The sequence below is a fragment of the Phoxinus phoxinus genome (assembly GCF_949152265.1).
Source record: "Phoxinus phoxinus genome assembly, chromosome: 7".
NCBI classification, from domain to species: Eukaryota; Metazoa; Chordata; class Actinopteri; order Cypriniformes; family Leuciscidae; genus Phoxinus; species Phoxinus phoxinus.
The window spans coordinates 20,650,212-20,677,305 of record NC_136882.1 but is presented as its reverse complement, the minus strand read 5'-3'; the positions used below and the strand labels follow the sequence as shown (position 1 = coordinate 20,677,305).

Below are 27,094 nucleotides of genomic sequence, written 5' to 3'. Positions count from 1 at the left end.
AGGAAGGAAGAAGAAGATGAATAATTAAATTCCAATACGAAGTTTAATGAGGATAACACAAATATTAATCAGACAGGCAAGGCAACACACACTAAACGTAACGTAGAGCGAACACTGAAGGACTGTGAGGGGAGAACTTAAGAAGTGACTCAAACAAGATAGTTAATGACGTGCACCTGAACAGAATGATCTAATAACAGTAACCATAGAAAAGGATGAGGATTGTCGGGAAAATCCATAGGGGCAAATCAAATAAAGGAACACATGATGTGAATGAAAACAAACTAAAAGTCCATGATAAGACGAACTGAACATATATGACAACATGTAATGTTAGGCTACTTTGTTTTAATAATTGATGAACAAATCAGATAATACAGATATAAGTTTCTTGAACACTTAAATACAGCAAAAATGGATGACAGCATTACAAAAGAGAAATAAAGAGAAAAAATAAATAGTAGGTAAATATTTAAATACAATAATACACAATTCAATGTACAGCGGGAGTAGATCAAGTTTCGTCAAGATTCAACAGTTCGTCATACATTTGTTGTTAGCCTAATTGTTTTTAGTGTCATAATTAGGTAATTAAAGTCTCAAAGGAAATTATTTAATTGGGATTGCTAAAGAACATGCACATTTATGAATAAAATATTTTGCCCATAAAATGATTACATTTCCTATGTATTCTATATTATGATTACAGTGAGTGAAATAAGAGATTCACACATTGTTAAATCAAAGTCCAATTTTTTTTTTTTAGGCAATTCATTTTGAAAGGTCAGACCAAAATTCTTTGACATGGGGACATCTAAAGAAAATATGATCAACTGACTCTGTTAAAGAAAATATGATCAACTGACTCTGTTAAAGAAAATATGATCAACTGATGTGATTTCCTTGGTGGGGTAGCCTACATGTTTTTTTAAAAAACCTTGTGATGACGCATACATACATGAGTGTTACATATTATAATTCCCCTAATATTTATTTCTTTATTTTTGGCACTTTTTAATTAGCAAAAGGACACTTTTAACGAACTCTCCCTGTCGCTGTTGCAGTCACGGGCAGCTCTGCTGAGAGGCGCTGTTGGACAGCAGAAGCGCGCGTGGAAGGAGCGGCTCGCCTCGCCGCGGCGTCAGTCAGAGCGCGTGGAGCCGCAGGAGGAGGAACTGTCCAGTGCTGATGCTCTTCCGACGATCAAGGTGCACTGCACTCGACTTCAGCTACTAACAGCCACCGCCAACGACAACAAAACTGTTGTTAACTGATTATATTATATGTTACGCGACATTTAAAACGGTGTCCAGGAGTTTTATCTGAGATTGTTTTCAGTTTCAACGCTTCTTTCGCCCAGCCAATAGGAAGGGACCGTACGGGCTGAACGGCTGGCGAGCGTCGAGACATTTTGATTGTTTGATTGATGCATTCCTCTGCAGACTGCTGGGTGGACGACTAGATCTGCTGACCGGAGAGAAAGTTTCGTTAGATCAAATCGGTATCATACACGATGGATGCAGCTGAATGTTGTGTGAAGGTGATGTGCCGATTCAGGCCACTTAACGAATCGGAAATCACCAGAGGTGACAAATACATACCGAAATTCAAAGGAGAAGACACTGTGGTGATATCGGTAAGATGTCTTTAAAGTCTACAGATGTTATCAAGGCGGACAGAAAGTCCCTAAATCTTTTTCTCACGGTCTCATTTTCTTTATTTGTGCAAGAGATAGCTATATGATGTAACTTTAGATAAATAGCCTATCACTCTATTGTGACTCATTTCATATCTGTCTGGGTGAATCATCCGATGGCTCTTCATTTCAATAGGTAGTCCTGAATGCAGGACTTGCTCGTACAACGTTCTTAGTTGTTTATTTTAGACAGTAAAAAAACATAACTTTTTTAAAAATTGTTGCATTTTAAGTTATTTATAGCATCGAACATGCTTTCTTTTCTTTTACTTTAGCATATTGTTTTAGTATGTAAACAGATACAGTATGAAACACAAAACAAACATTTGAAATCGAATGTACAAAAATGTCAAACATTATTAACAAATATAACAAATAATATATTGTAATATAAATTGCACATTATATATAATACCACGTATTTGATTGAACAGAGATCACAATTCATCTTTTCAGTTTCAATCTATCTTCATTAGTTGACTCTTGTCTGCATGTACACTCTGAATTTCTACTCAATAGATGTGACAGTGTGACATTTTAGTTTGGAGGATAGAAAAAAAATCTCACACTCATTGTTTTCATTTCTCACTACAACAACTCTGTTTACTTTAATATTATAATTGTCTTAATGGCCACCAGATGTGACAGGTGTTTGTAATAATCATTTAGAATGGTAAGTTGTTTGTTGATTAAACTTATTGCATTCTACTTTGTTTTGAATGGAGAGGTAGAGTGCTTGTCAGCCATGTGCAATGCTTTCACTATACTAGTATTTGTGGTTTCTTTGGAAGATGATTATTATGGGTCAGAGCCTAGCTTCATTTATCTTTTAATAACACAATATGGTAGTGATTAAATTAAAGAGCATTTGATACCTGGAATGCAGAGTCCGAAGGACTGTGTTTGTGTGGGTGTGTGACATGCTATAAATAAGCTGGAGTGTCGACGCAGTAAGATACTGATGGTTTTTATGTTTTACAGTAAACCTCCAGAAATCCCTTGTGCAAACACAATAGCCCATATTATCCGACCCATTGAAATGGTAATCAGCATTACCATGCCTAATCCGCACAGAAAATCGAGCGTAGCAGGTATTAGACTTCTGCTTCTGATGTAAATTCTCTTTAATGGTGCCCTGCAGGCTATGCACAGCCTGATGGTCCTAATGCCAGACATTCAGCTTTAGGATACAAGGGTGGTTTTGAATGGAGAGCTGGTTAATATATGTACATGTATTACTGTCAACGTTTAACTACCTGCATCTCATTAGTGACTGTTGTTTAGTAGTGAACCTGTCTGTGTGATGTCACAGAGAGTCTAATCTTAGCTTTAACGCAACAGATTGTAAACAATCAATAAAATCAAATTCATTTGTGGGGGAAGGGTGAATTTCACACCTCCTCCCCCAACAGTTCGGATGAACTGGAAATAAAAAGAATATCTATCTATCTATCTATCTATCTATCTATCTATCTATCTATCTATCTATCGTCTTGATGAACTGGAAATAAATACAAATATGAAACTAATTCTGCAAAATAATTATATATTATGCAAAAGAATATTTGGTCAATTAAGAATCTTAAATATTATTATCTTCCGCATCATGAAATTAAATTTATTTTTAATCCACCTCTAAATTATTTATTAAAATGTATTTGATATAATATGGACATAAAATGTGAAGAATAATTTAGTATTTCATTATTATAATTATATAATAATAATAGTTTTTTATTTTAACTCACCAATTCGTCAAAAAAATTCAGCAACTATTTTGAAGAAAATAATTTATTATTTCTTTAAATATTTATTAATTATTTAAAATAAACAAAAGTAAGTTAAGAGATTGCATGGTTTGTGTTTGCGTATAAACTCCTTAAATGACTGTCTACCACAAAACAGTTGCAGGGAGATTTATAGGACAGTTTGTGACAGTGAGAAATCACTAATCATTTGCAGCATGTCAGTGTCCGGCTGGATTTGATGTTTTTGCATTATGAGGGTTGTCTGGTCAGCTGTGTTTAATGTGGGTGGAAACGTCTTAGTTATTATATGTGCAAGGCCACAAAGAGGCCCAGGGCTCCTGAGTAATTTACGTTGCCGTAGTGACAGAGGTGCCATTTGAGGGGCCAGGGCTGGCAGGGAACGTTTAGGCTGATTTAGTGGAATATTTAAGCAAGTCCACTGAGGATTGGGACAATCTTGTTTGTCACGCACATAGTCACATTCATGTTGCTTGTATAAACCCTTCTAGTTGCCTGTATTTCTATTTCTCTTTTATATTTTGACATCACCCTTACATTTAATTCAATTCAATTCAATTCAAGTTTATTTGTATAGCGCTTTTCACAATACACATTGTTTCAAAGCAGCTTTACAGAAAATGCATTTCAAAAATATACATACAAAAATACAGTTAGTTAATCATGAAATTTAGGGCATAACATATCGCCGGCGTTGGGTCGTCTCTTCACAGGCGTCGAGTCGTCTCATCACAGGCGTTGGGGCATCTGAAGTCTCCATGAGAGGCTGGATACATAACTGGAGCTGACGAACTCTATTTGAGTTATCTCGGGACAGGCGTCCCGAGATAACAACAAAAAAGGCAGATGGGAAATAATTAGCGTAGCTGCTGTTCATAATATGAATGCATTTGATCTGATTTAACTGTAGTATAAAAGGTATGAGATGCATCATGTGAATGCTTGGCTAAAGAGATGCGTCTTTAATCTAGTTTTAAACTGGTAGAGCGAGTCTGAGCCTCGGACAATATCAGGAAGGCTATTCCAGAGTTTAGGAGCTAGATGTGAAAACGCCCTCCCTCCTTTAGTGGACTTAGATATCCTAGGTACGACCAGAAGCCTCGAATTTAGTGATCTTAAAGAGCGCGATGGATTATATGGCGATAGAAGATCTCTTAAATACACAGGAGCTAAACCATTTAGGGCTTTATAGGTCAGTAACAATACTTTGTAATTGATACGGAACTTAATAGGTAACCAGTGTAGAGATGATAAAATTGGTGTTATATGATCATATTTTCTTGACCTAGTAAGAACTCTAGCGGCTGCATTTTGGACTAACTGTAGCTTGTTTATTGAGGATGCAGGACAACCAGCTAATAGAGCATTACAGTAATCTAGTCTCGAGGTCATGAATGCATGAACTAACTTTTCTGCATCAGAAACTGATAGCATGTTACGTAGCTTAGCAATGTTTCTAAGGTGGAAAAAGGCTGTTCTTGTGACATTTGAAATATGATTTTCAAAAGACAAGTTGCGGTCTAGTATAACACCCAGGTCTTTTACTGTAGAGGATAAAGTAACAGGACGTCCATCTAGATTAAGGTTGTATTGTAAGAGGTTTTGTGGGCAGTTTTTTGGACCAATCAGTAATACCTCCGTTTTATCTGAATTTAATAGAAGAAAATTACACGTCATCCAATATTTTATATCTTTAACACACTCTGTCATTTTAGATAATTTAGTGTTATCATCTGGTCTAGATGAAATATATAATTGAGTGTCATCAGCATAACAGTGGAAACTTATTCCATGTTTTCTTATAATATTACCAAGTGGCAGCATATAAATTGAGAATAGCAGGGGGCCTAATACAGATCCTTGCGGCACTCCATAATTTACTGACGTTATCTTTGATTTTTCCCCATTTAAATGGACAAAATGGTAACGGTCTGATAGGTACGATCTAAACCAGCTTAATGCCTGTCCCTGAACACCAGTGTAATTATGAAGTCGATCTAAGAGTATTTTATGATCTATAGTGTCAAACGCAGCGCTAAGATCGAGTAAAACTAGTATTGAGATACAGCCTTGGTCAGAAGCTAAAAGTAAATCATTTGTAATTTTAACCAGCGCAGTTTCTGTGCTATGATGTGGCCTGAATCCAGACTGAAACTTTTCATAGATATCGTTTTCTTGCAAGAAAGAGCACAATTGAGCGGACACAACTTTTTCAAGTATTTTAGACATAAATGGAAGATTTGAAATGGGTCTGTAATTTGCTAGGTTATTTGGATCTAATTGTGGTTTCTTAATAAGAGGTTTTATAACTGCTAGCTTGAATGTTTTTGGAACATGTCCTAAAGATAAAGACGAGTTAATAATATTGAGAAGAGGCTCTTCCACTACAGGTAACACTTCTTTCAGTAGTTTAGTGGGTATTGGATCTAATAAACATGTTGTTGGTTTAGATGCAGTGATAAGTTTATTTAGCTCTTCCTGTCCTATAGTTGTAAAGCGCTGTAGTTGTTCTTGAGGGGCGATAATTGAGGCTGAATCATAAGACGCTGTCAAAGATTGTACATTTACAATTGTGTTTCTGATGCTTTCTATTTTCTCAGTGAAGAAATTCATGAAATCATTACTATTAAAATGTAACGGAATATTTTGTTCAGGTGATGTCTGTTTATTTGTTAATCTAGCCACAGTGTTAAATAAAAACCTTGGATTGTTTTGGTTATTTTCTATTAGTTTGCGGAGATGCTCAGCCCTGGCTGCTTTTAGAGCCTTTTTATAACGTGACATACTGTCTTTCCACGCGATTCTAAAGACCTCTAAATTAGTTTGTTTCCATTTGCGCTCTAAGTTACGAGTTTCTCTCTTGATAACATGCGTAGCACTGTTGTACCATGGTGCTTTAGTTTTCTCTCTAACCTTTTTTAGTCTAATTGGTGCAACAGTTTCTAATGTACTAGAGAAAATGGTGCTCATACTGCTAGTCATTTCCTCTAGCTCATCTGTTTGTTTGGGTTCACTGAGGAGCGGAGATAGATCAGGTAAGCTATTCAAGAATCTATCTATAGTGGTTGGAAGGATTGTTCTGCCTGGTCGATAACGTGGCGCAACATGACACATTTCAGCCGTACGTAGTATGCAAGTTACCATGTAATGATCAGTGACATCATCACTTTGCGGTATAATATCTATATTGGTTGGATCGGTTCCATATGATATAATTAAATCTAGAGTATGATTAAGACGATGAGTGGGACCACTAACGTTTTGCTTGACCCCAAAGGAGTTTAATAAATCTGTAAACGCAGCTCCTAACGCATCATTTGTGTTATCAACGTGTATGTTGAAATCTCCAACAATTATTGCCTTATCGACATTGACCAATAGATCTGAGAGAAAATCTGCAAACTCTTTTAGGAAATCAGCGTAAGGCCCTGGCGGTCTATATACGGTAGCCAAGGCTAGAGATAATAGGGATTTCTTTCTTACATCTAGGAGCGTAACATTTAGAACAAGTACTTCAAACGAATTAAACCTGTGACCTGTTTTCTGAGTAACATTAAGAATATCTCTATAGATTGTTGCAACACCGCCGCCACGACCAATCAGACGGGGCTCATGCTTATAACCGTATCCTGGTGGAGTGGACTCATTAAGACCGAAATAATCATTTGGTTTAAGCCAGGTTTCAGTAAGGCAGAGTACATCGAAGCTATTATCAGTGACCATTTCATTTACAATAACCGCCTTAGGTGTAAGCGATCTAATGTTTAGAAGACCTAGCTTTAGAAATTGTTTTTGTTCACTAATATTGAGATTTTCTGGTTTAATCACAATTAGATTTTTCTTAGATCCTACAGTAGATTTATTGTTTGGCCTCACTAAACGAGGAATAGACACTGTTTCTATATAGTGTTCTACACTGGTACTTATATCAATTAATTTGGGACAGCAAAGAATGTGATTTGGACTTTGACTTACTAGTCATATGGTGTGTAACGTCTTGGAGATGTTGTCCGACAGAACAGCCGCTCCGATTCTGCTGGGGTGCAGGCCATCAGCACGGTAGAGCCTAGGTCGCTCCCAAAACAGATTCCAATTATTTACAAAGAGCAGTCTCTGTTCATTACACCATGACATCAACCATTCATTTAGTGCAAACAATCTACTGAACCTTTCTTGTCCTTGTCGGTACGTGGGAAGCGGTCCAGACACGACGATCTTTGCTTCAGGCGATGTTCTGCGTACCGTCTCGATCAGGCTCCTGTAGTCCCTCTTCAGAACCTCCGTCTGCCGCAGCCTGATGTCGTTCACCCCCACGTGCAGCACGACAGCTCCGACGCGCTCGTCACCGTTCAGGATCTCGGGGACCTGCGCAGCGACATCGAGAACACGAGCACCAGGAAAGCAGTGAGTGCGCACCATACCTTTACCTGAGGTAGCGCGGACATGCCGGACCATGGAACTGCCGATGATCACAGCGTCGTCGCGTTCCGTCTCGCGAAGAGGGGAGAAGCGGTTCCGGGTGGAGATCTCGAAGACCGGGAGGGGCGGAGAGGTCCTTGCTCTGGTCCTGGCTCGTGTCTTCCGCTGTGGCATCACCCAGGGTCCATGGTGCTGTGTCGGTGTCGGGGTAAACGAAACCAGGGGTGCTCGGGTCCTGTGCAGAGAAATACACGGAGTAGAGGAGACCGGAGTCGAAAAGTTACTAACCACTGACTTGTGAGCATCGGCGCGTGATGCTTCAAGCGCTGATCGTCGGTCTCGCAGCTCGGCCTGCCTCCCCAGCAGATCACGGATCTGCTTCTCCACGGACTCCAGCTCCAACCGCACCGAATGCAGCTCAAACGTGTCCTCACCTGCACTCAGAGGTAGACACACATACGATGTATTCGCCATTATGACAGATGAACAATAAATTAGCAGTGATGCTACCAATATCACTACTAATTTAGGACTGAAATCATGGATAGAACCCGTATCCTTCCAGTGATTCGAGTGTAAATAAGACGGTCGATAGGAGAGACCACGCGTGCAAATGCTAGCGGGCTAACTTAACGTTAGAGATAGTAACGGAAGATCGGAAAGTTGGATATAACTAGCGATATCAAAGCAATCCGATTGTTTTTATTTTTTATTTATTTTTTATAGAGAGTAGTATCGGAGATATGTTCACACGCTCGCAAACTAACGTTAACAGTTAAGCGATTCGAAACACAAACACAAAAACAAGCGATTTGAAACACGAACTCCAAACACAACCAAAGCGGTTCGACCACAGACACAAACTTCAAACACAAACAAGCGAATTCGAAGCACAAACACAAACTTCAAACACAGACAAGCGATTTGAAACACAAACTCCAAACACAACCAAAGCGGTTCGACCACAGACCCAAACTTCAAACACAAACAAGCGAATTCGAAGCACAAACACAAATTTCAAACACAGACAAGCGATTTAAACACAAACTCCAAACACAACCAAAGCAGTTCGACCACAGACACAAACTTCAAACACAAACAAGCGAATTCGAAGCACAAACACAACTTCAAACACAGACAAGCGATTTAAACACAAACTCCAAACACAACCAAGCAGTTCGACCACAGACACAAACTTCAAACACAAACAAGCGAATTTGAAGCACAAACACAACTTCAAACACAGACAAGCGATTTAAACACAAACTCCAAACACAACCAAGCAGTTCGACCACAGACACAAACTTCAAACACAAACAAGCGAATTCGAAGCACAAACACAACTTCAAACACAGACAAGCGATTTAAACACAAACTCCAAATGTAAATAAGACGGTCGATAGGCGAGGCCACGCGTGCAATGCTAGCGGGCTATCGTTAGAGATAGTAACGGAAGTTCGGAAAGTTGGATATAACTAGCGATATCAAAGCAATCCGATTGTTTTTTATAGAGAGTAGTATCGGAGATATGTTTACACGCTGGAAAAATAGAAAATGCTCGTTTATAAATGAGTGTAAAGAACAAAATCAACGATTTATGAATCAAGTCGACGGAGCTTCAAATACAAACACAGCGCTCACTCGCTACATTTACTGTATTATTAGATGTATTTGTGATGCACATCATTTATTTGAATACTGCATGTAGTCTGCTATTTCTATTCTACAAACCCATCTGAGATGGACAGGAAAAGAAGCATTATCCTTTCAAGCATTTGTTCAGGAAGTATAGGTTTTTGATTGAAGCTGGGAAACCCTGAGCACTCTTGGAAAAGCCTCGATGGTCCCTAGATGGTGTGCATAAATTATTGACTTAAAGAATGCACTGTCCTGAACACGTGCTTTTATATACATCCTGTGTTTGTTTTTATAAAGGATATAGTGTTCAGACTACGGCACATATGAAAGTCAAAATGCAAGATTTAGCGTACTTCATCTGAGATATTTGCTATTCACTAAATATAAAAAACATATCTGCCTTTTGATAGCAGTGTTCCGGTAATTATTTTTTATTACAATTATTCTGTACTACAAAGATTAATTCAATTTGCATATAAGTATTTGTCTCAGAAAATATTGCCTATGTGCTGAAAGAAAGGAGAGAGATGGAAGGAAGAGATGATTGTATAGCAATCATGTTATTCTCCTTCACTATTGGCCAGGAGACAGGTGCTGACTGTCAGCCAATCAGTGCTTTTCTTTCTGAGTGGGATGTAGTTTCCGTGGTGACGGTCTGGGTTTGAGCAACAGCTCTCATTTGTGTCTCAGTGGGGATTCTTGACCCCTACCTGCTTAATCAAACAGACAGACAGAGAAAGCGTCCGTCTGTGTGAACGCTGCAGAACTGGTGTCTGCATGTGATGTCTGAGATATTCAACAGGGTAAATGCATGCCAGGGATATTTCATTTCATCTGCCTTAGGTCAGCTGGTCCGTATGTTAGATTTATCGATGTTTTAGTAAGCCATAGCGCTCTCTCTCTCTCTCTCTCTCTCTCTCTCTCTCTCTCTCTCTCTCTCTCTCTCTCTCTCTCTCTCTCTCTCTCTCTCTCTCTCTCTCTCTCTTCCCATATGAGAGTGTATTTGTGTGCATATGGGCGGAGGAGGATGTGGAAAAACTGCTGTCAGCAGTACATGAGCTCCCCATGATATCTGTGTGCATGTGTAAAAATAACACGGTCACACTTTAATATTAGGAGGGTCTTAAATGTGTTACTTAAATGTTAGGGACAGTGTTTATTGGATTCATGTTGCAAAAATCAGCTATTGAGGTGATACGGGTAATGTTAGGACAGGTTTGGTGGTGTGGTTAGGTTTAAGGCTGGGTTAAAGCCTGAGGGAAGAGTCAGCAGTGCAATTACAGAAGTTAATTACAGCTGTAATTACAAGCAGGTATTTTTGTACAGTGTAATATGTACTCAATGAATGCAATGGATCAAATTATTAATTTAAATGTTAGTAGTTAAAGGCACTTAATATAAAGTGGGACTCAGAATGCTAATCCTAAAATATATTTGGTTAGCTGATTTTGCACTATATGTACATTAAAACCATTTTTTTATATTACTTATTTATACAAACGTTTAACCATAATGGTTAGACAAAAATGGGTAGATTATCTTTTTTTTAAATACACAAAAACATGTGGAAAAAAGAATGGCAGAGGAGATAGAATTTCTGTACTAATATTCAAACAGAAAACTTTTGGAATATTTGCAAACACATTTCCAACACTATCCATTTTTCTAGCTTAGCATTATTAAGTTCACATAATTCTGAAAAATATTCCACTGCAGATAGTTCTTTATTTGGATAATTATTTCTCATTGCACAGCAGTTTCACAGTCTCCAGATCTTACCAGCAGGTTCAGGCTTCAGAGAATCAAAACAAAAGAGAGGGATTTGTTTGGCTCAATAAGATTGACTGGCAGTTGGGGGATGGGCTGTATTCATCACAAGGTCCTTCTTATTTTCTCTTTAACAATGTATACCACTGAAATCCTCTGGGGAACTTCATAAATAGCCGTTAGAATCTGTGCAGCGTCAGCAAAAGAAAGAGGCGGACTGACCTCTCGATGCAATAATACAATAATACATAAATGAATATGATACAATGAAATCAAACATATTTATCTGCATTTGACTAAAATAATATAAACTTAATAGATAAACTTTGCAATTGAATTCTTATTCGTTATTATTCGTAAACACTGTGTGAATGTAGCCCTTGTTTCTATTCAAACTATTCCTCCATACTGTGTGTGTTATGAAACATTTTGTAGCAATTGTCAATATCAGCAAAAAAAGGGGGTCTGATTTACCCCACATTCACACACACATATACAGTGCATTTAATCTACATGTTTGATATCCTTAAAACACAATATTAAAGATCTTTTCTTTCAGAGATACCTTTTGAACCTTTACTTGTTCCTGTTCATTACTTGCATCTTGACTAATCTGTTTGTCTTTTTAGGGCAAGCCTTATATCTTTGACCGAGTTCTTCCTCCGAACACATCACAAGAACAAGTATATGATGCCTGTGCCAAACAGATTGTTAAAGGTTGTATATGCGTATAGTTGCATGAACATGAAAAGTTAAATTATACAGACCTGGAAAGAAATGGAAATGTTTGAAAGTTGAAACATGAATCTTGCATTTCAGATGTGCTGGATGGCTATAATGGGACTATCTTTGCTTATGGCCAAACCGCATCAGGGAAGACTCACACTATGGAGGTAAGGTAGAAATAATATTTGGTATCAAGTTCACACATTTCTAATTGTTCCTTTCAGGAAGTAACCTTTCAGCACATGTACTGTACGGTGAGAAAGTGTCACTATGCTCAGTCACAAAATGCTCTAGATTGATGAATATCTCTCAGCATCTTTCATAAAATGACTGAAATGCCAAACTCCTGCAACAGCGGCAAAATGTCACTTGACTGAAGGTGTTGCCTTGGAAACAGCCTGTGCTTTCAGCAAAGGTTTTGAATATAAAGTCAATAAATTCAGTTATTTGAAAAATATTTCTGAAAACGAATCACTTTGTAACCACTAAAAGGTGCAAATTAGCATGCCAAACAGGATATCCTTATTTAAAAAATCACATTACACACATATAGACCTATGGCATCACTGTCGAAGAGTATTTACCTGGTGAAATGGATTTGTTAATGTAAGTTATCATGAGCATTGTAATGTTTGAAGCAGATGACAAATGTCAGTAGACCAGGAAGATGTTAAAACGAGCGGTTCATTCATAAATCTGTAAGATCTTTCCTTCATGCTGTGGAAATACAAACCTGAAGACAGAACACAACGGGCGCAGCGCTGAAAAGGGGCGGGGCTACATAACTTTCATAGAGGGTATTCGTGACTGGATTTAATAGGGGAAACTGCGAAAATGCTATTAAAGCGAACGATTATATGTTTAAACTAAAGGTTGGACTCGATAGTTTGTGTTCCTTACAACTTTCTAAAGATCCAGTGATCCATGGTTATTGACATGTAGCCAGGAATCGTGTTTCCTGACATTTATGTGCCTGATTTCGATGCCGGGGAAATACATTAAGCAAATTTGCCTGTGAACACTTTATACAAATAAAAAGTTAGGTTGTGATGCGCATACCCTCTATAGTAAAGTAGACGGAGAAGGAAATTATTCAATGCAGTGCTTAGTTCTTACATAAGCTACACTAGCTGGCAGAAATAAGTGGCATCTTAACAAATATTTGCTCTGATTGTCCTCTACAACATGCACACAGGGACAGCTCCACAACCCCCAGCTGATGGGCATCATCCCTCGCATTTCCCAGGACATCTTTGACCACATCTACTCTATGGATGAGAACCTGGAGTTCCATATCAAGGTAAGGACCCTTTACACAGACTGTGTTGATGCGTTTCTACGGTTATTAACATTGTTTATTATATTTTCATTTGTACAAAATGTAATGTACAGTTCTAAGACTATACTTTGTTGTATTACTTTGGCATTACATTTCAGAAAAGTTGTTAGCGCTGCTGTGTGAGTGTTTCTAACACAGCGGCTGAGGGAGTGATGGCAAATGAGTGACTGTCTCTATATTTTTTTTCCTATTTTAAAAAGTCATAGAAACGCTATCATGGATTTTATCAAATAGAACTGCAGAAATTGAAATTTCCTTTTACCACTATAGAAGTTTACCCAACTATGATGTCTTCTGCTTCTAAGAATCCCTGAAATATGGAAAGGGTCCATTAGGGAGCGGAAATTATTCAACTTTAAATCTGCTTGTGTACAATGTAGTTGTTTAGAAAAAATATATATTTAAATATATAATATATTCAGTTATAGGGTATGTTAATTAAGTATTGGACTGTTTGATATCATGTCCATTAATGTAGAACTGAATCATTAGTTTCAAAGTATGAAGCCACTTTTTACATTTTAATATTTTAATATTTACAAACAAAAATTAACGGCCACCCCTTAATCACAGGTCTCTTATTTTGAAATCTACCTGGACAAAATCAGAGACTTGCTTGATGGTGAGATAAAAACAATCACATTCTTCTTCCTAGTATTAAGATTTTTTTTTAAATAGTATTAATGCTTTTTTCATGGTGTAATTAAATTTGTTGTTGTCTCATCCTAAAGTTTCCAAAACCAACCTGGCTGTACATGAGGATAAGAACAGGGTGCCCTTTGTCAAGGTAGGACAGATGCACAATACAGTGTTTTTCAGTCCCAGACGTGAAGCAAACACTTCCTTGATGTGTTGTGTCTTTTGATGCTGTTCTGTTGCCAGGGTTGCACAGAGCGTTTTGTGTCCAGTCCAGAGGATGTCATGGATGTGATCGACGAGGGTAAATCCAATCGCCATGTGGCTGTCACAAGTGAGAGACTATTTCAGCTCATTTCCCTGAATATAATACATCACATTCTGAATCAAACATAACTAATGTACACTGTTATCTTGACCTTGTTACACTGTTTTTACCCTGACACAAGGTCCTCTGATGTTACAATGTGTTACAGACATGAATGAGCACAGCTCCCGCAGTCACAGCATTTTCCTCATTAATATTAAGCAGGAGAATGTGGAGACAGAGAAGAAATGGTGCGGAAAACTCTACCTGGTGGATCTAGCAGGAAGTGAAAAGGCATGTTTTTATTGATTTATTTTTTCTTTCTGTTTTTGTCTTTTGTCAAAATCTAGTATATCTAGCTATATCTAGAAAAGCAGTACCACAATTGTATATGTATATTGGTGCTGTCAAAATGTTTCAGTTTAAGGCGTTAAAAATATTTTTTTACGCAATCAACACAGCATCCATTTTTTACGTCATCCTTTGGCTAGCGTTACAATATATGATCACACTCTTGTTCTCAGTCTTAGAATTATAGTTCAAGAATCCTGACAGAGTCATAAACCTACAAATGTAAAGTTGTAAACCTTGTTGTAAACCTACAAATAGGATTGAGAATGATATAATATCTCCACTCCATCTCTCTCTCTCTCTCTCTCTCTCTCTCTCTCTCTCTCTCTCTCTCTCTCTCTCTCTCACTCACACTCACACACACACACACACACACACACACACACACACACACACACACACACACAGGTCAGTAAAACTGGAGCAGAAGGATCTGTGTTGGACGAGGCTAAAAATATCAATAAGTCTCTCTCTGCTCTGGGGAACGTCATCTCGGCCCTGGCCGAAGGAACCGTAAGTGCTCAACCGGTCTCATCTACCCAGACGTGTTCTTTTTTTCCTTCCTCTTCCTCTCTTCTCTCTGAAATGCTATTTGTGTACATCTTGTGTACATAATCTAGGCCATGTATACACCTCTCACAGTACAAAGCAATACATTTGCTTTATAAATTATTTATTGTCTCGCCTTATCTTTCTCATTACAGAAAACCCATGTGCCCTACAGAGATAGTAAAATGACCAGGATCCTTCAGGACTCTTTGGGTGGGAACTGCAGAACAACCATCGTCATCTGTTGCTCTCCCTCTGTATTTAATGAGGCTGAGACCAAATCCACTCTCATGTTCGGCCAGAGGTGAAGCCATTTTACGCCCTATAATATTTCTCATAAAATTAAGAAAGTCTGTCGGTAAATATGAAACAAACATGCGCATATACAAACAATTTCCACTGTACTCTCTTTCACGCAGGGCCAAAACCATCAAAAACACAGTTTCTGTTAACATGGAGCTCACAGCTGAGGAATGGAAGAAGAAATACGAGAAAGAGAAAGAGAAGACCAGAGGTCTGAAAATCATCATCCAGCGGCTAGAAAATGAGCTCAAACGATGGCGAAAAGGTAAAGAGAGAAAACAGCAAAATGATAAAACATCACTTTGCTGTTACAGACTGAAAAATATTTAACTGATTAGAAAGATATTTTTATTGAGTTTAATGTTTAATAGTTGTATTATTATATTATATTTTATTGTTAATTAGGACAATGAGAAACATTTAATTGGAATGATGTTTGACATTTGAAGCAGTTTATTTGAAAATACTGTAATGGTTGAGGAGATGCGTATCATTTGGTTTTCTGCAGAGGCCAGTCGATGTTTGATGTAATTGTCTTAACAAAAGCTTTGTTTTTCCGATTTGAGTTCTGAAATGGACCCCACAATGATGGGAGCCAGTTATTTCTTCCTCCTCCATTTGCTTATTAAGGTCATAGCATATTTTTGTTTTTGAGTAAAATAATGATGTTTCCAAAGAGGAAATAGTATATGTTAATATATTGTTATTGATAAGAGCTTACACAAATTGACTTTCATGTAAACCATGTGTGTACTGATGACAAACATCCACAATAATTGACAATGATAAATACCAATTAGCACGAATTACTCAGATTGTGGAAGGGTAAACACATAATGACTCTAAACAGAAGGCCTGTCATTAAGTGAATGTACAAAGCACTAATATCCTTTAATTTTTCAGTTACATATTCAGCCTCAGACCGCAGTCCAAAGCTTTACCTTCTTTCTCCTTCTCTGAATCCTGAGATGTTTTTGTTATTCTCTCAGTATGTCTCCCTCTCTCTCATGCATCCCCATGAATAGGTTTTTTTTCTCTGTCAGTGTTATCAGCTCCCTCCACCTCTACTGTCCAATAAAACACACAGATGCTGAGTTCAAGATTTCTCTCGCATCTCAGACTTATAAAGCCCAGAGAATGAATGTGGCTCTGACTCTTTGTGCAGCTGTTCTTTCATTTGCGTCCAGTCAGTGTTTTTTTATCATCAGGTCTGCAGGACTGTTTCCTGAAAGTCTTGGTCATTTTATTAGTTAAGGAACCAGAGCCTTTGCTTTTTTATTTTATGTTACATTTTTTTTTGACATATTTCACTCCTTTATCTTCAGGTGAGTCTGTACCTGTTAATGAACAGCACAGCAATAAAGAACCAAAGAATTCTGAAGCCGCTCCTGTAATTGACACTTCGGCTCCGCCTCCTGAGCCTCTTCCTGATTCAGAGAAAACCCGATATGAGGAGCTGATCAATGACCTATATCAGCAGCTAGACGACAAGGTGATGAATTCCTCTCACACGCTGTTAGAAATGTGCATCAGGAAGTGCAAGCCTCACAATTCAGCCCTTCCTCTCTCTTTCCCTCTTTCACCACAGGATGATGAGATCAACCAGCACAGTCAGCTGGCAGAGAACCTGAAGCAGCAGATGGTGGATCAGGATGAGGTGAGTCCGGCTCAATGTGGAGATGAACACTTATGCCCTCTACAATTAATGATGTCACACATGTCTTCCCATGATGCTTTGCCTGCAATGGGTCTTTACTTATTTAAACATGCACAAGCGATGAAATGTTTATCAAAAACAAGTGCTTGAGATAATTATTAGTTGAAAAGAATTGACGTTCCTAGTCGGGCTCTATCATCTCACTGCCGATAGTTAGAAATTCCCGTCCGGTACAAAGAGCATCTCTCAAGCGGCTGCAAAGCAAAATTGCTCCTAATTATTCAGGTGGAAATAAATGTTGTTCCCATGGAAACAGTTCTGCAGCATCTCTGTTGGGCATATTACACTTGGACATATCTTTGTATTCCCATATTTCTGCTTCTGTATCAGTTTTGCTGATGATTCTAATGAAATCTTATGCATAGCAGAACACATGTTCTTCACATGTTCTTCTAACGAACTGTCAACTGATACCTTTACTTCCATGTGAGGAAATAATGCAGCAGATTTTTCAACACGATAGTTTTGCTATCACTGATTGTACATACCATTCAAAAGTTTGGGGTCTGTCTACTGGGGTCTATTCTGCTCACCAATACTGCATTTAATTTGATCAAATACAGTAAAACAATAATATTATAAAACATAACTGTTCTATATTTGAACATACTTTAAAATGTAATGAATTCCTGTGATGGCAAAGATGAATTTTCAGCATCATTACTCCACTCTTCAGTCACATGATCCTTCAGAAATAATTATTATGCAGATTTAGTGCTCATGAAACATTTCTTATTATTATCAATGTTGGAAAAAGTTGTGCTGCTTAATATTTTTGTGGAAACTGTGATACAATTTTTTCAGGATTCTATAATGGCTAGAAAGATCAAAAGAACAGCATTTCTTTGAAATAGTAAAGATTTTGTATTGTTACAAATGTTTCTGTCACCTTTGATCAGTTTAATGCATCCTTGGTGAATAAAAGTATTAATTGACTGATATCCACAAAGAAGCAGGAATTCGACAGTCCTCTGACTAACATAAATGTGCGACTTCCCCATTCTGCATCCACAGTTATTGGCATCCACACGGCGTGACTACGAGAAGATCCAGGAAGATCTGAGCCGTTTGCAGCATGAGAACGAGGCCGCAAAGGGGGAGGTGAAGGAGGTGCTCCAGGCCTTAGAGGAGCTTGCGGTCAATTACGACCAGAAAAGCCATGAGGTGGAGGAGAGAGGCAAGACAAACCAACAGATCTCAGAGGAGCTTGTGCAAAAGAGCGTAAGTACAATGAGGAGAAATAAATATCATGAAAAGCTCATGTAACTTGAGGAATTCATTGATTTGATGCTGTTTTTGTCTTCTAGGCCGCTCTAAATGGTGTGGAGAGGGATCTGTCTGCCCTGCAGGAACTCAGTGGACATCACAGGAAGAGATCAGCAGAGATCCTCAGTCTACTGCTCCGGGACCTCAATGAGATTGGCAGTGTTATTGCCATGAATGACCACAAGGTAAGAATACACTCCTTCATAAAGAAAGTTTAACTGCACAATACAAAAGCCCACGAATAATTTACTTATTTACTAATATACTTAATATTTAATAATTAACTTACTTATTTAAAAGGCTTATTTACTTAGAAAAGATATATATTTTTTAATCTTTTGATAAAAAAAGCCTATTATTCTGAGTATTCTGCGTGCATTATACTTCCTTTTTTAATTTAATTTGTTTGTAAATTGCATTAAATGTTTAATTTTTAATTAAAATTTTCATCATTATCAAAAATACACACCTCACAAAAGCATACAGTACAACAAACACATGTGAATATGTGTACATTTACATAAAGCATTTAAAAAGTTTTAATTTTTTATGTTTTTGAAAGAAGTCTCATGCTCAGCAAGGTTGCATTTATTTGAACAATATTAAATAAATACCATGATATTATTTTGAGATTATTTTATGAATAGAAAGTTCAAAAGAACAGCATTGATTTGAAATTGAATTTTTTTGTATAACAATGTAAAAGTCTTACTGTCTCTTTTCATGACAAGGCTAATTCAAATAGCTTTATATATAGCCTTATATATTATATATATTAAATAATAAATGAATGAAAACAGACTGAGATCTATGCCGTTTGCTTGGTTTATCTCTCTTTATTCAGATGACAGAGATGAACGGAGGAATGGAGGAGGAATTCACCATGGGACGGCTCTTCATCAGTAAGATGAAGTCAGAAGTGAAGTCTCTGGTCAACCGCAGTAAACAACTTGAGAGCACACAGACCGACACAGTGCGCAAAATGCAGGCCAACGAGAAGGAGCTCGCTTCCTGCCAGCTCCTGATCTCTCAGGTACGCACGGCTCCCTCTAGAGGGCGTTCTAGATCAGAACCCTGTATATGTGATTCCTCCCTTTGAACTTTTATCTTGTATAATGTCCCTTTGGATGAACTCATTACAAAGTTTTTAAAGGATACATTACTATTGTTTAATAAGTGTGTGCTTGCTTTTAATGAGTGTGTGCTTGCTTTTAATGCACCTAGCATCAGGCAAAGATCAAATCCCTCACAGACTACATGCAGAACATGGAACAGAAGAAGAGACAGCTGGAGGAAAGCCACGACTCGCTATCGGAGGAGCTCGCTAAACTCCACGCACAGGGTCTGCGTGTAGTTAATACTAAACATAACAATGCATTGTTTTAGGCTACAAAGTAATATTTTTTTCATTTAGATCCAGAAAAAGCACAACTTGTTCCTTTGACAGTGATTTCACTGTATGTTTAAAATTATCTTCTTTTTTCATACAGAAACGATGCATGAGGTTTCAGTCCTGGATAAGGAAAAGGAACACATGAGCAGGATGCAGGACGCCGAGGAGATGAAGGTGATGTACACAAACACATTTGTCAGATAGACTTAGGCGCCTAAAATCGCACCATTGGTTGTCAGGCTCAAACCAAGCAGAGCAGTGTCATTGAGGAACTAAACAATGAATGGGATAGTATAGAAGAAAGTATTTAAGGATTTTTTAAGCTATATAGATACTATTTAGCTATATAAAAAAGGCCAATTTTGATACATAGAATAAGAAATGTATTATTGAAATCCATTGTTAAATGAATAACACTCTACACAAAATTGCCTAGAAGATTCACATATAAGTGCCATTTATATGCATATGAGCAGAAATATGTAAAATCTCTGTGTATCTGCGTGTAGCAAGCCCTGGAACAGCAGATGGAAAGCCACAGAGAGGCTCATCAGAAGCAGCTCTCGCGTCTACGAGATGAAGTTGAAGAGAAACAGAGGATCTTAGATGAGTTTAAGGAGTAAGAGCTTAATCTCACTTTATTTTCTGACTACTCGTGGTCACTTCAATAGTTGAATATTATTAAAATTAAAATACTTTTTGTGAAAAAGGCTTTTTTTCAATTAATCTGCTTGTGACTGGTATTGGTCTAACACTCATCAAAAAATGAAAATTGCTCAGTCCATTCAGTAATATCCTGTTATCTGATGTCAGTGTGAACCAGGCTCTTCAGCTTGAAAAGAAGCAGCTCCTGTCTGACTATGAAAAGCTCAAACAGGAGGAACTGAAGAAGGACGAGAGACTGCAGAAGCTTGTGTGAGTCAACTGCTCATATTGTTTAGGAGAGATTAACTGTGCCGTAAGCGATTTCTGAGAAACACTGTTGATATTTGAAATCCACCCAAAGAAACACACCCCTCCCTTTCTTGCTCCGCCCCCAAAATGTGTTGTTTGTTGTTAGTCACTAGCAGCACACTCTCCAAACTGTTACTCGCATATGAAGCAGAAGCAATGTTGCGTTGCCCGTTCTCTGTGTCCGTTTTCAGGCCTTCCTGCTTAGGTCTTGTTGTGGTTTCTCTCTTTTGTAAAAAATCACTTCTCAGAGATCATTGATGCCAGAATTTTTTTACTTTATTTTACAACAAAGCCGAGCATCTTCTGCAGAAGACAGCTCCAGATTTTTGTCCCGGACAAAAATATATACCATACATCCTTTTCCAAAAATGGTAACACACACTATAGATATTCTTAGGTAAAGGTTTTTCACCATGTGACGCACTAGAATAGAAGTATCTGCTGTGAGCAACATTCCAGGCCTTCTGCAGGATTCAGAAAGTCAAACCAAAGTCACAAACAGGGAAAATAATAGTGTACAAACATATAGCTATATTATATTAAATTACTTATTTTCCAATTTAACTTATTGCTTACTTTAAAACTTCTACAGTCTCTTTAGTGACTGGAAAGCTTTTCTAATATTACCACGGGTTCTAAAGCTCTTCCCTGGTCATAACCTTTCTTTTCCCAGCGATAGTCTTCTGACCTTTTCTCTTTTGTAATGTCTCTCAGCCATCTCTCTTTCTACAGTCTTTCTTCTTGATTGGCTGCAAGTTTGTTGTGCTGCTCGGTCCGATACACTTTCAACAGCATTCCTCAGAAATTGCTAACTGCACCTTTAACCAATCTCTGAGCAGTTAAAATGACAAATACTTAAGCTTAAGTTTGTCAGGCATTTGTAGCTCTGTGCAATTTAGAAAAGATGCATTTTGATCAAATGTGTTTTCACTTTTGTTTATTGTTTTAATTAGCGTACTGAATGAGAAAAGAGAGCAAGTCAAAGAAGATCTCAAAGGTCTGGAAGAGACTGTGGTAAGATTTAAATATCCAGCATTCCCTGAGTTTGTCTCTCCAGTCTCCAAGTTGTTCACTTTGAACATGCATAGCGGTTTTTCTTATATGGAGTTATAGTTATTTTAGATCACCGCTTATGCTGTTCTCTCTTCCACAAGGTCAAAGAGCTCCAGACTCTCCAAAACCTGCGTAAGCTGTTCATCCAGGACATCAATAGTCGCATTGGACGAGTGAGTATCCAAACTATTCAATCCAAATATTGTTCCCCTCATTTATGAATTTTCTTTTTTAATCTTGACTTTGTGATAGTATTCTCTGACCAACAGCTGAAACTGTTTTTATTAATGATACAAAAAGACAATATTAAGGAAAAACATTAAGGCAAGGTAGGCATACTACAGTCAAAATCATTGTTTTTTTTTATGCACTGGCCAATTTTGAGATTTTGCTTCCAAAACATGTTCTTTCAGACTTATCCAAAATACATTTAATAAAAAAAAATGTTTTACACAGTACATATCTTAAAAAAAAAATATCTCATGAATTGAGACAGAAATCTCAGTCCAATTACTTTATTCCTATCTATATTCTAAAGGCTTTTGCAGAGGGGTTTCCTGATTTGTACAACATTTTATTCTTCAAAACATGGAGAAAATATGTTGTTTTTGACAATACATGGAGTGATAAAAAGAGATATCCAAAATCCCAAAAATGTCAACAAAATAAAAAATAATTTTAAACTTGGCTTTGTTCAAAGTTCAGTTTTTAATTCAAGAAATGTATGAGTGCAAATTTAATTAGCTAATGACTCACTTGCATTTTGAAACATAACCTTTCAGAAAAATTGCAATACAAAACCCTTTTCTTAATGTACTGTGGTTAAATCAACTGGGGAAGTTTGTAGATATCTACAGTATTAGTTAAAGGGGTGGTATAATGTAGCCTGGTTCTACCAGACTCTCGTACATTTCATTTGTACAGAGAGTCTGGCCTCTCTCCATTGACAAGCGTTAACTTCCTTGAAGGCGGGTACTCTGTTGAAGTTTAAAACTATTGGATCTGCCCAGAGTCGCTCTGGATCTGCCATAACCAATCGCTAACGTTTGGTCGTGACGTATGACGACTCAAACTAGCGCACGACCTCAACGTCATCGTTCTCAGCCACTCCCTCTGTTCGCTGATTGGACCTGCAAAAAATTAATCGGAGAAAACCCAAGAATACACCACAATCCCAGACCTAGTACTGAAGGAAAATGAAAATTGAGCGGAAGTACGTATAGGAGGGCGGAGCCAGGCTAGGTATAATGCCCCTTTTCACTAGATGTAAATTAAGTCTCTGATGTCCCCAGAGTGTGTATGTGAAGTTTTATCTCAACATACCCCACAGATATTTTTATATAGCATGTTAAAATTGTCACTTTTTGAGGGTGAGCAAAAACGCACCGTTTTTGTGTCTTTTCTTTTAAATGCAAATGTGCTACTGCTCCCAGCACTGTGGGCGGAGCTACAACAGCTTGTGTCCTTTTACCTTACACAGACTTTCACTGAAAATGTCAATGTTTATGTTCAAACCGGAGTCAGACAATAATGGAGAGACAGCATGTAGAATGCAACAGGCCATTTCTGAATGGTTAGTAGATGAATTTATGTAGCTGATGTGTAGTTATCTTCTAGTCATTAATTAGATGATCATGATAATCTATAAATCGCATTCCCGGGGGCGGGGTTTGTGTACATTTTAGGGTTGATGATGTCACTAGCCCGGTAGGAATGTTGTGTAGTCCCTACCAGCCGTTTGTTGTAGTCCTTAAAAAGCGATTTCTTTAAAAGCAAATATCTTCCTTTGCTTTGAACTTTGAGCATTGTAACTTTACAGATGTTGTTTATGCTCAAATAAAAAGTAAAGTTAAAAAAGTGAAATCATAATCAACCACCCTTTTAACATTTTAACCCTATTTAACTGTGGTTCAAATGAATAAAGTGTAACAGTGTAAGTGTAAAAAATATTTATTTGTTATTTACATTTCTGTTTCGTAGGGTATGGAGTTGGACGCTGATGAATCTGGGGGAAGTCTGGCACAAAAACAGAAAATAATTTTCCTGGAGAACAACCTGGAACAGCTCACTAAAGTCCACAAGCAGGTATATTGAAATATAATATTGTATTATTAGTAATTCTGTATATAGTTATCTATATTCTTTCATTTCTATGTAGCTGGTACGTGATAATGCAGACTTAAGATGTGAGCTGCCCAAACTGGAGAAACGCCTGCGTGCAACTGCTGAGCGTGTGAAGATCCTGGAGTCTGCTCTGAGAGAGGCCAAAGAAAGCGCCATGAGAGACCGTAAGAAGTACCAGCAGGAGGTGGACCGCATCAAGGAGGTCATCCAAGCCAAGAATCAGGCCAGGAGGAACCACACCGCACAAATCGGTCAGACCCATTTCTTCTTCAGATTTCAATGTTGCATGATATCCAGTAGAGAGCGCCACATACTCAATAGTACCGCAATGTCTCCTGTTACATGATGACCAAATACTCTCATGCATTGCTGCATTTGTCTCCCATATATTATGAAGTAAATTCGTTCACTTTGCTTGAGATTTTCTAATTCATATACATTTACTTCTATGTATTGTAAAGTATTGTAAATACGTTTAATTTTGAACCACACTGTTTCTTGTAGCTAAGCCTATTCGTGCTGGACATCATCACCCAGTGGCTTCTGCCTCACCGGGCCACAGTGTCAGAGGAGGCGTCCCAAGCCCACGGCGACACCACCAACACCAACCGCAGCACCAGCAGCAGCTGCTGCAGTACCATCACAGGAACAAGTGAAAAACACAACACGTATGTTAGTTTTAAACAGTCTTTTGTTGCTTTTCCTGCTACAACAATATGTTTTGCGTCATTTAAGTTATGGAGTCATGTCATGTTCCTTCAGATTAATGTTTTTTCTTCTTAAGTTGACTTTGGACAAGCTGGTGTGATTCTGCTCGGCTTAATGTTGAAATGAATGGGTCAGTGCTGAAAAAGGCTGCTAATTAGGTTTCAGCAGCACATGTGATGCATCGGGGAAGTGCTAGTGACTAGTTGGAAAGTTGTGGTGTAACATTAGTTACTGTGCCAACTGTTTGACTAAGATGGAGCGACATGGATATAATAGCTACAAAAGATCTGCGCCCGAATGCTTGGGAAAGTCAGTGAACAGTGGACAGACTCTAGTGCCATCTGGCATTCATTGAAATGTTGTCAGAGTTTATGGATCTATTTCAAGATAGGTCACTTTTTTACCTATAGTCATGATAGTTCCTTACCCATATGTTCTGTGTGGCAGGAAAAGCTGTTTGTTGGCAATATAATGTTTAGGGTGCTAAAAATTTGTACTTTTATATTTTTCCTGACAGGATTCCTTGCAACATGGTGTGTCTAACTTTTTACTCTTCCAACAGGGGACAAAAAAAGACCAGTTGGATACCTGTCTGTGCATCTTTTCATTCCGGCTGTGTGTGGCAACAAGACGGCTTTTTCCAATGCAGTCTTTTCTATTCGCTGAGGGGGGAAAACAACTGTCATCTCTTACGAAGACTTTTCAAGTTTACTTACTGTCCTCACCATGACCTCCACGCATTCATCCTGTTTAAGTCAACTCCCTTCTTCCCTCCGTTTATTCATCAGCCCTGAATGGAGATCTGTGGACTCATCAAGGAATAAACAAACCCAGACCCACACACTAAGACAAAAGGATATTGTCTTGTAAACCGATATTAAGTGCTATTTCATCGTGACTTTTTCTCTCTTCTTTGGCTATTTTCTGCCCTGAGTCGCTTTGTATTTGAAAAAGTCTTCAGTGTTTGAATTACATTCTGATTATAGTAATTCAACTCATCTTTCATCACAGATGCCAGGATAGTTTCCATATGGGAAGACTTGAAAGATGAAAAGCTGTCACAAAAATCAGCATTGGAAGTTTTTACAACCTCAGGAGTAACCGAGCCTTTCTGTGGTTCTTTTAATTGGCACTAATTCTTTCAGTCTTAATGGCCATTGAGAACATGCAGTGACATGACTGGAATGTAGTTTAGGAACACACACGTTGCTTCAAGCTTAATTCGTAATTATTTATAATAACTGATATTACTGGATGTTAATTTTTATATTAATTTATTTTTGTATACATTAAGTTTTGGAATTTATTTTATTTTATTTGCATATTGTCTTTTTTTGATTATTTTAATTTCCTCACATTAGAGCCAGCCAGTGTACATTTTTTTATACAGATATCGGTGCTTTGAAAATATTATTTACTGTAATTTATACCGTAAGGTGCTCTGGAGCAAACAACAACTGTAAAATATCAGCAGTAATACCGCATTAGTGGTAAAACCAGGAATCATTTGAAGATATCTTTGTTGTTGTAAGTAACTTTATTTTTACTTAAACTGACCTGTTTTAAAGGGCATGAAATGCAATCATTTAAAGAAAGCCAAAGTCAGAGACATAAGAGCTTCACATATGAAAAGATCAAATGTGTTTAAGAAAGCAAATGTGGAGAGATTGTATTGCTTACATGCATTTAAAAAAGCAAATGTGGAGAGATTTTACAGCTGATTGTTAATTAGATGTATGTGCTCAATTATACTGCATAATTTTATTTTATTTATTTTTATATAATTTTATCATTATTTATTGATATCATTAAAATATGATGAAGGATATTTAAAAAAACCTCCTTGAGAGAGATATCATAGGCTTTAAAAAAAATACAAATATTGTTTCAACGAATATTAAACCATGTAAACCATGCTATCATGCTAAGCTATTTACAATCCTTTGCTAATATAAAACGTTGCCTACTGTCTGGTGTTAATTGCCTCTGCCTCTGGTAAGATTTTGAGTCTGTGTGCTCAGCTTGGTTTCATATCACTTGTAACTACATCAGAACATGAAAATGTTTATATGATGAAGGCAAAATCTTGTTCAGTTTACTGTAAAGGCTGATTAACTCGATAATAAGTGTTGTGAGCACTTTGTTGCACTCTCTTGTGGGCTTGTGTAACTGACAAATTAAAAACATATACATTCACAGAATGAGGATCCAAATGAGGATTTTCCCTGGAAAATTAACTTTGCTCATAATTGAAATAATTAGTTTTTCCTCTTCAGAAGATCTACTAATGTAAAGTAGCCTACTCAAAGCCCATAACTTAACAAGGTCTAGTGTTTTTGTATGTCCTTGGATGTTGTTTTTCCATGTAGCTCTATGGTGGCG

The 27,094-nt window shown here is 37.6% G+C and overlaps 1 protein-coding gene across 1 annotated transcript; it reads left to right on the top strand.

Moving 5' to 3' along the window:
* Positions 1-1,119: 1,119 nt before the first annotated feature.
* kif5c (kinesin family member 5C) lies at positions 1,120-26,907 on the top strand. Its single transcript, XM_079618561.1, has 27 exons — positions 1,120-1,208; positions 1,443-1,636; positions 11,916-12,003; positions 12,106-12,179; positions 13,208-13,312; positions 13,925-13,973; positions 14,083-14,138; positions 14,234-14,321; positions 14,464-14,588; positions 15,054-15,158; positions 15,350-15,498; positions 15,614-15,762; positions 16,823-16,989; positions 17,086-17,154; positions 18,229-18,435; positions 18,522-18,665; positions 19,325-19,513; positions 19,705-19,822; positions 19,971-20,047; positions 20,383-20,492; positions 20,687-20,788; positions 21,781-21,841; positions 21,982-22,053; positions 23,861-23,965; positions 24,039-24,255; positions 24,509-24,672; positions 25,275-26,907. Exons 2-26 carry the CDS (start codon positions 1,514-1,516, stop codon positions 24,658-24,660), a joined length of 2,901 nt encoding a protein of 966 aa, XP_079474687.1. The 5' UTR covers positions 1,120-1,208; positions 1,443-1,513; the 3' UTR covers positions 24,661-24,672; positions 25,275-26,907.
* Positions 26,908-27,094: the final 187 nt, after the last annotated feature.

Bases quoted from the DNA above. Each gene is read 5' to 3' on its own strand.
- kif5c (XM_079618561.1), top strand. From the start codon at position 1,514: ATGGATGCAGCTGAATGTTGTGTGAAGGTGATGTGCCGATTCAGGCCA. The intron at 17,155-18,228 runs GTGAGTCCGGCT...CTGCATCCACAG, and splicing joins AGATGGTGGATCAGGATGAG to TTATTGGCATCCACACGGCG. The intron at 21,842-21,981 runs GTAAGATTTAAA...CTCTTCCACAAG, and splicing joins AAGGTCTGGAAGAGACTGTG to GTCAAAGAGCTCCAGACTCT.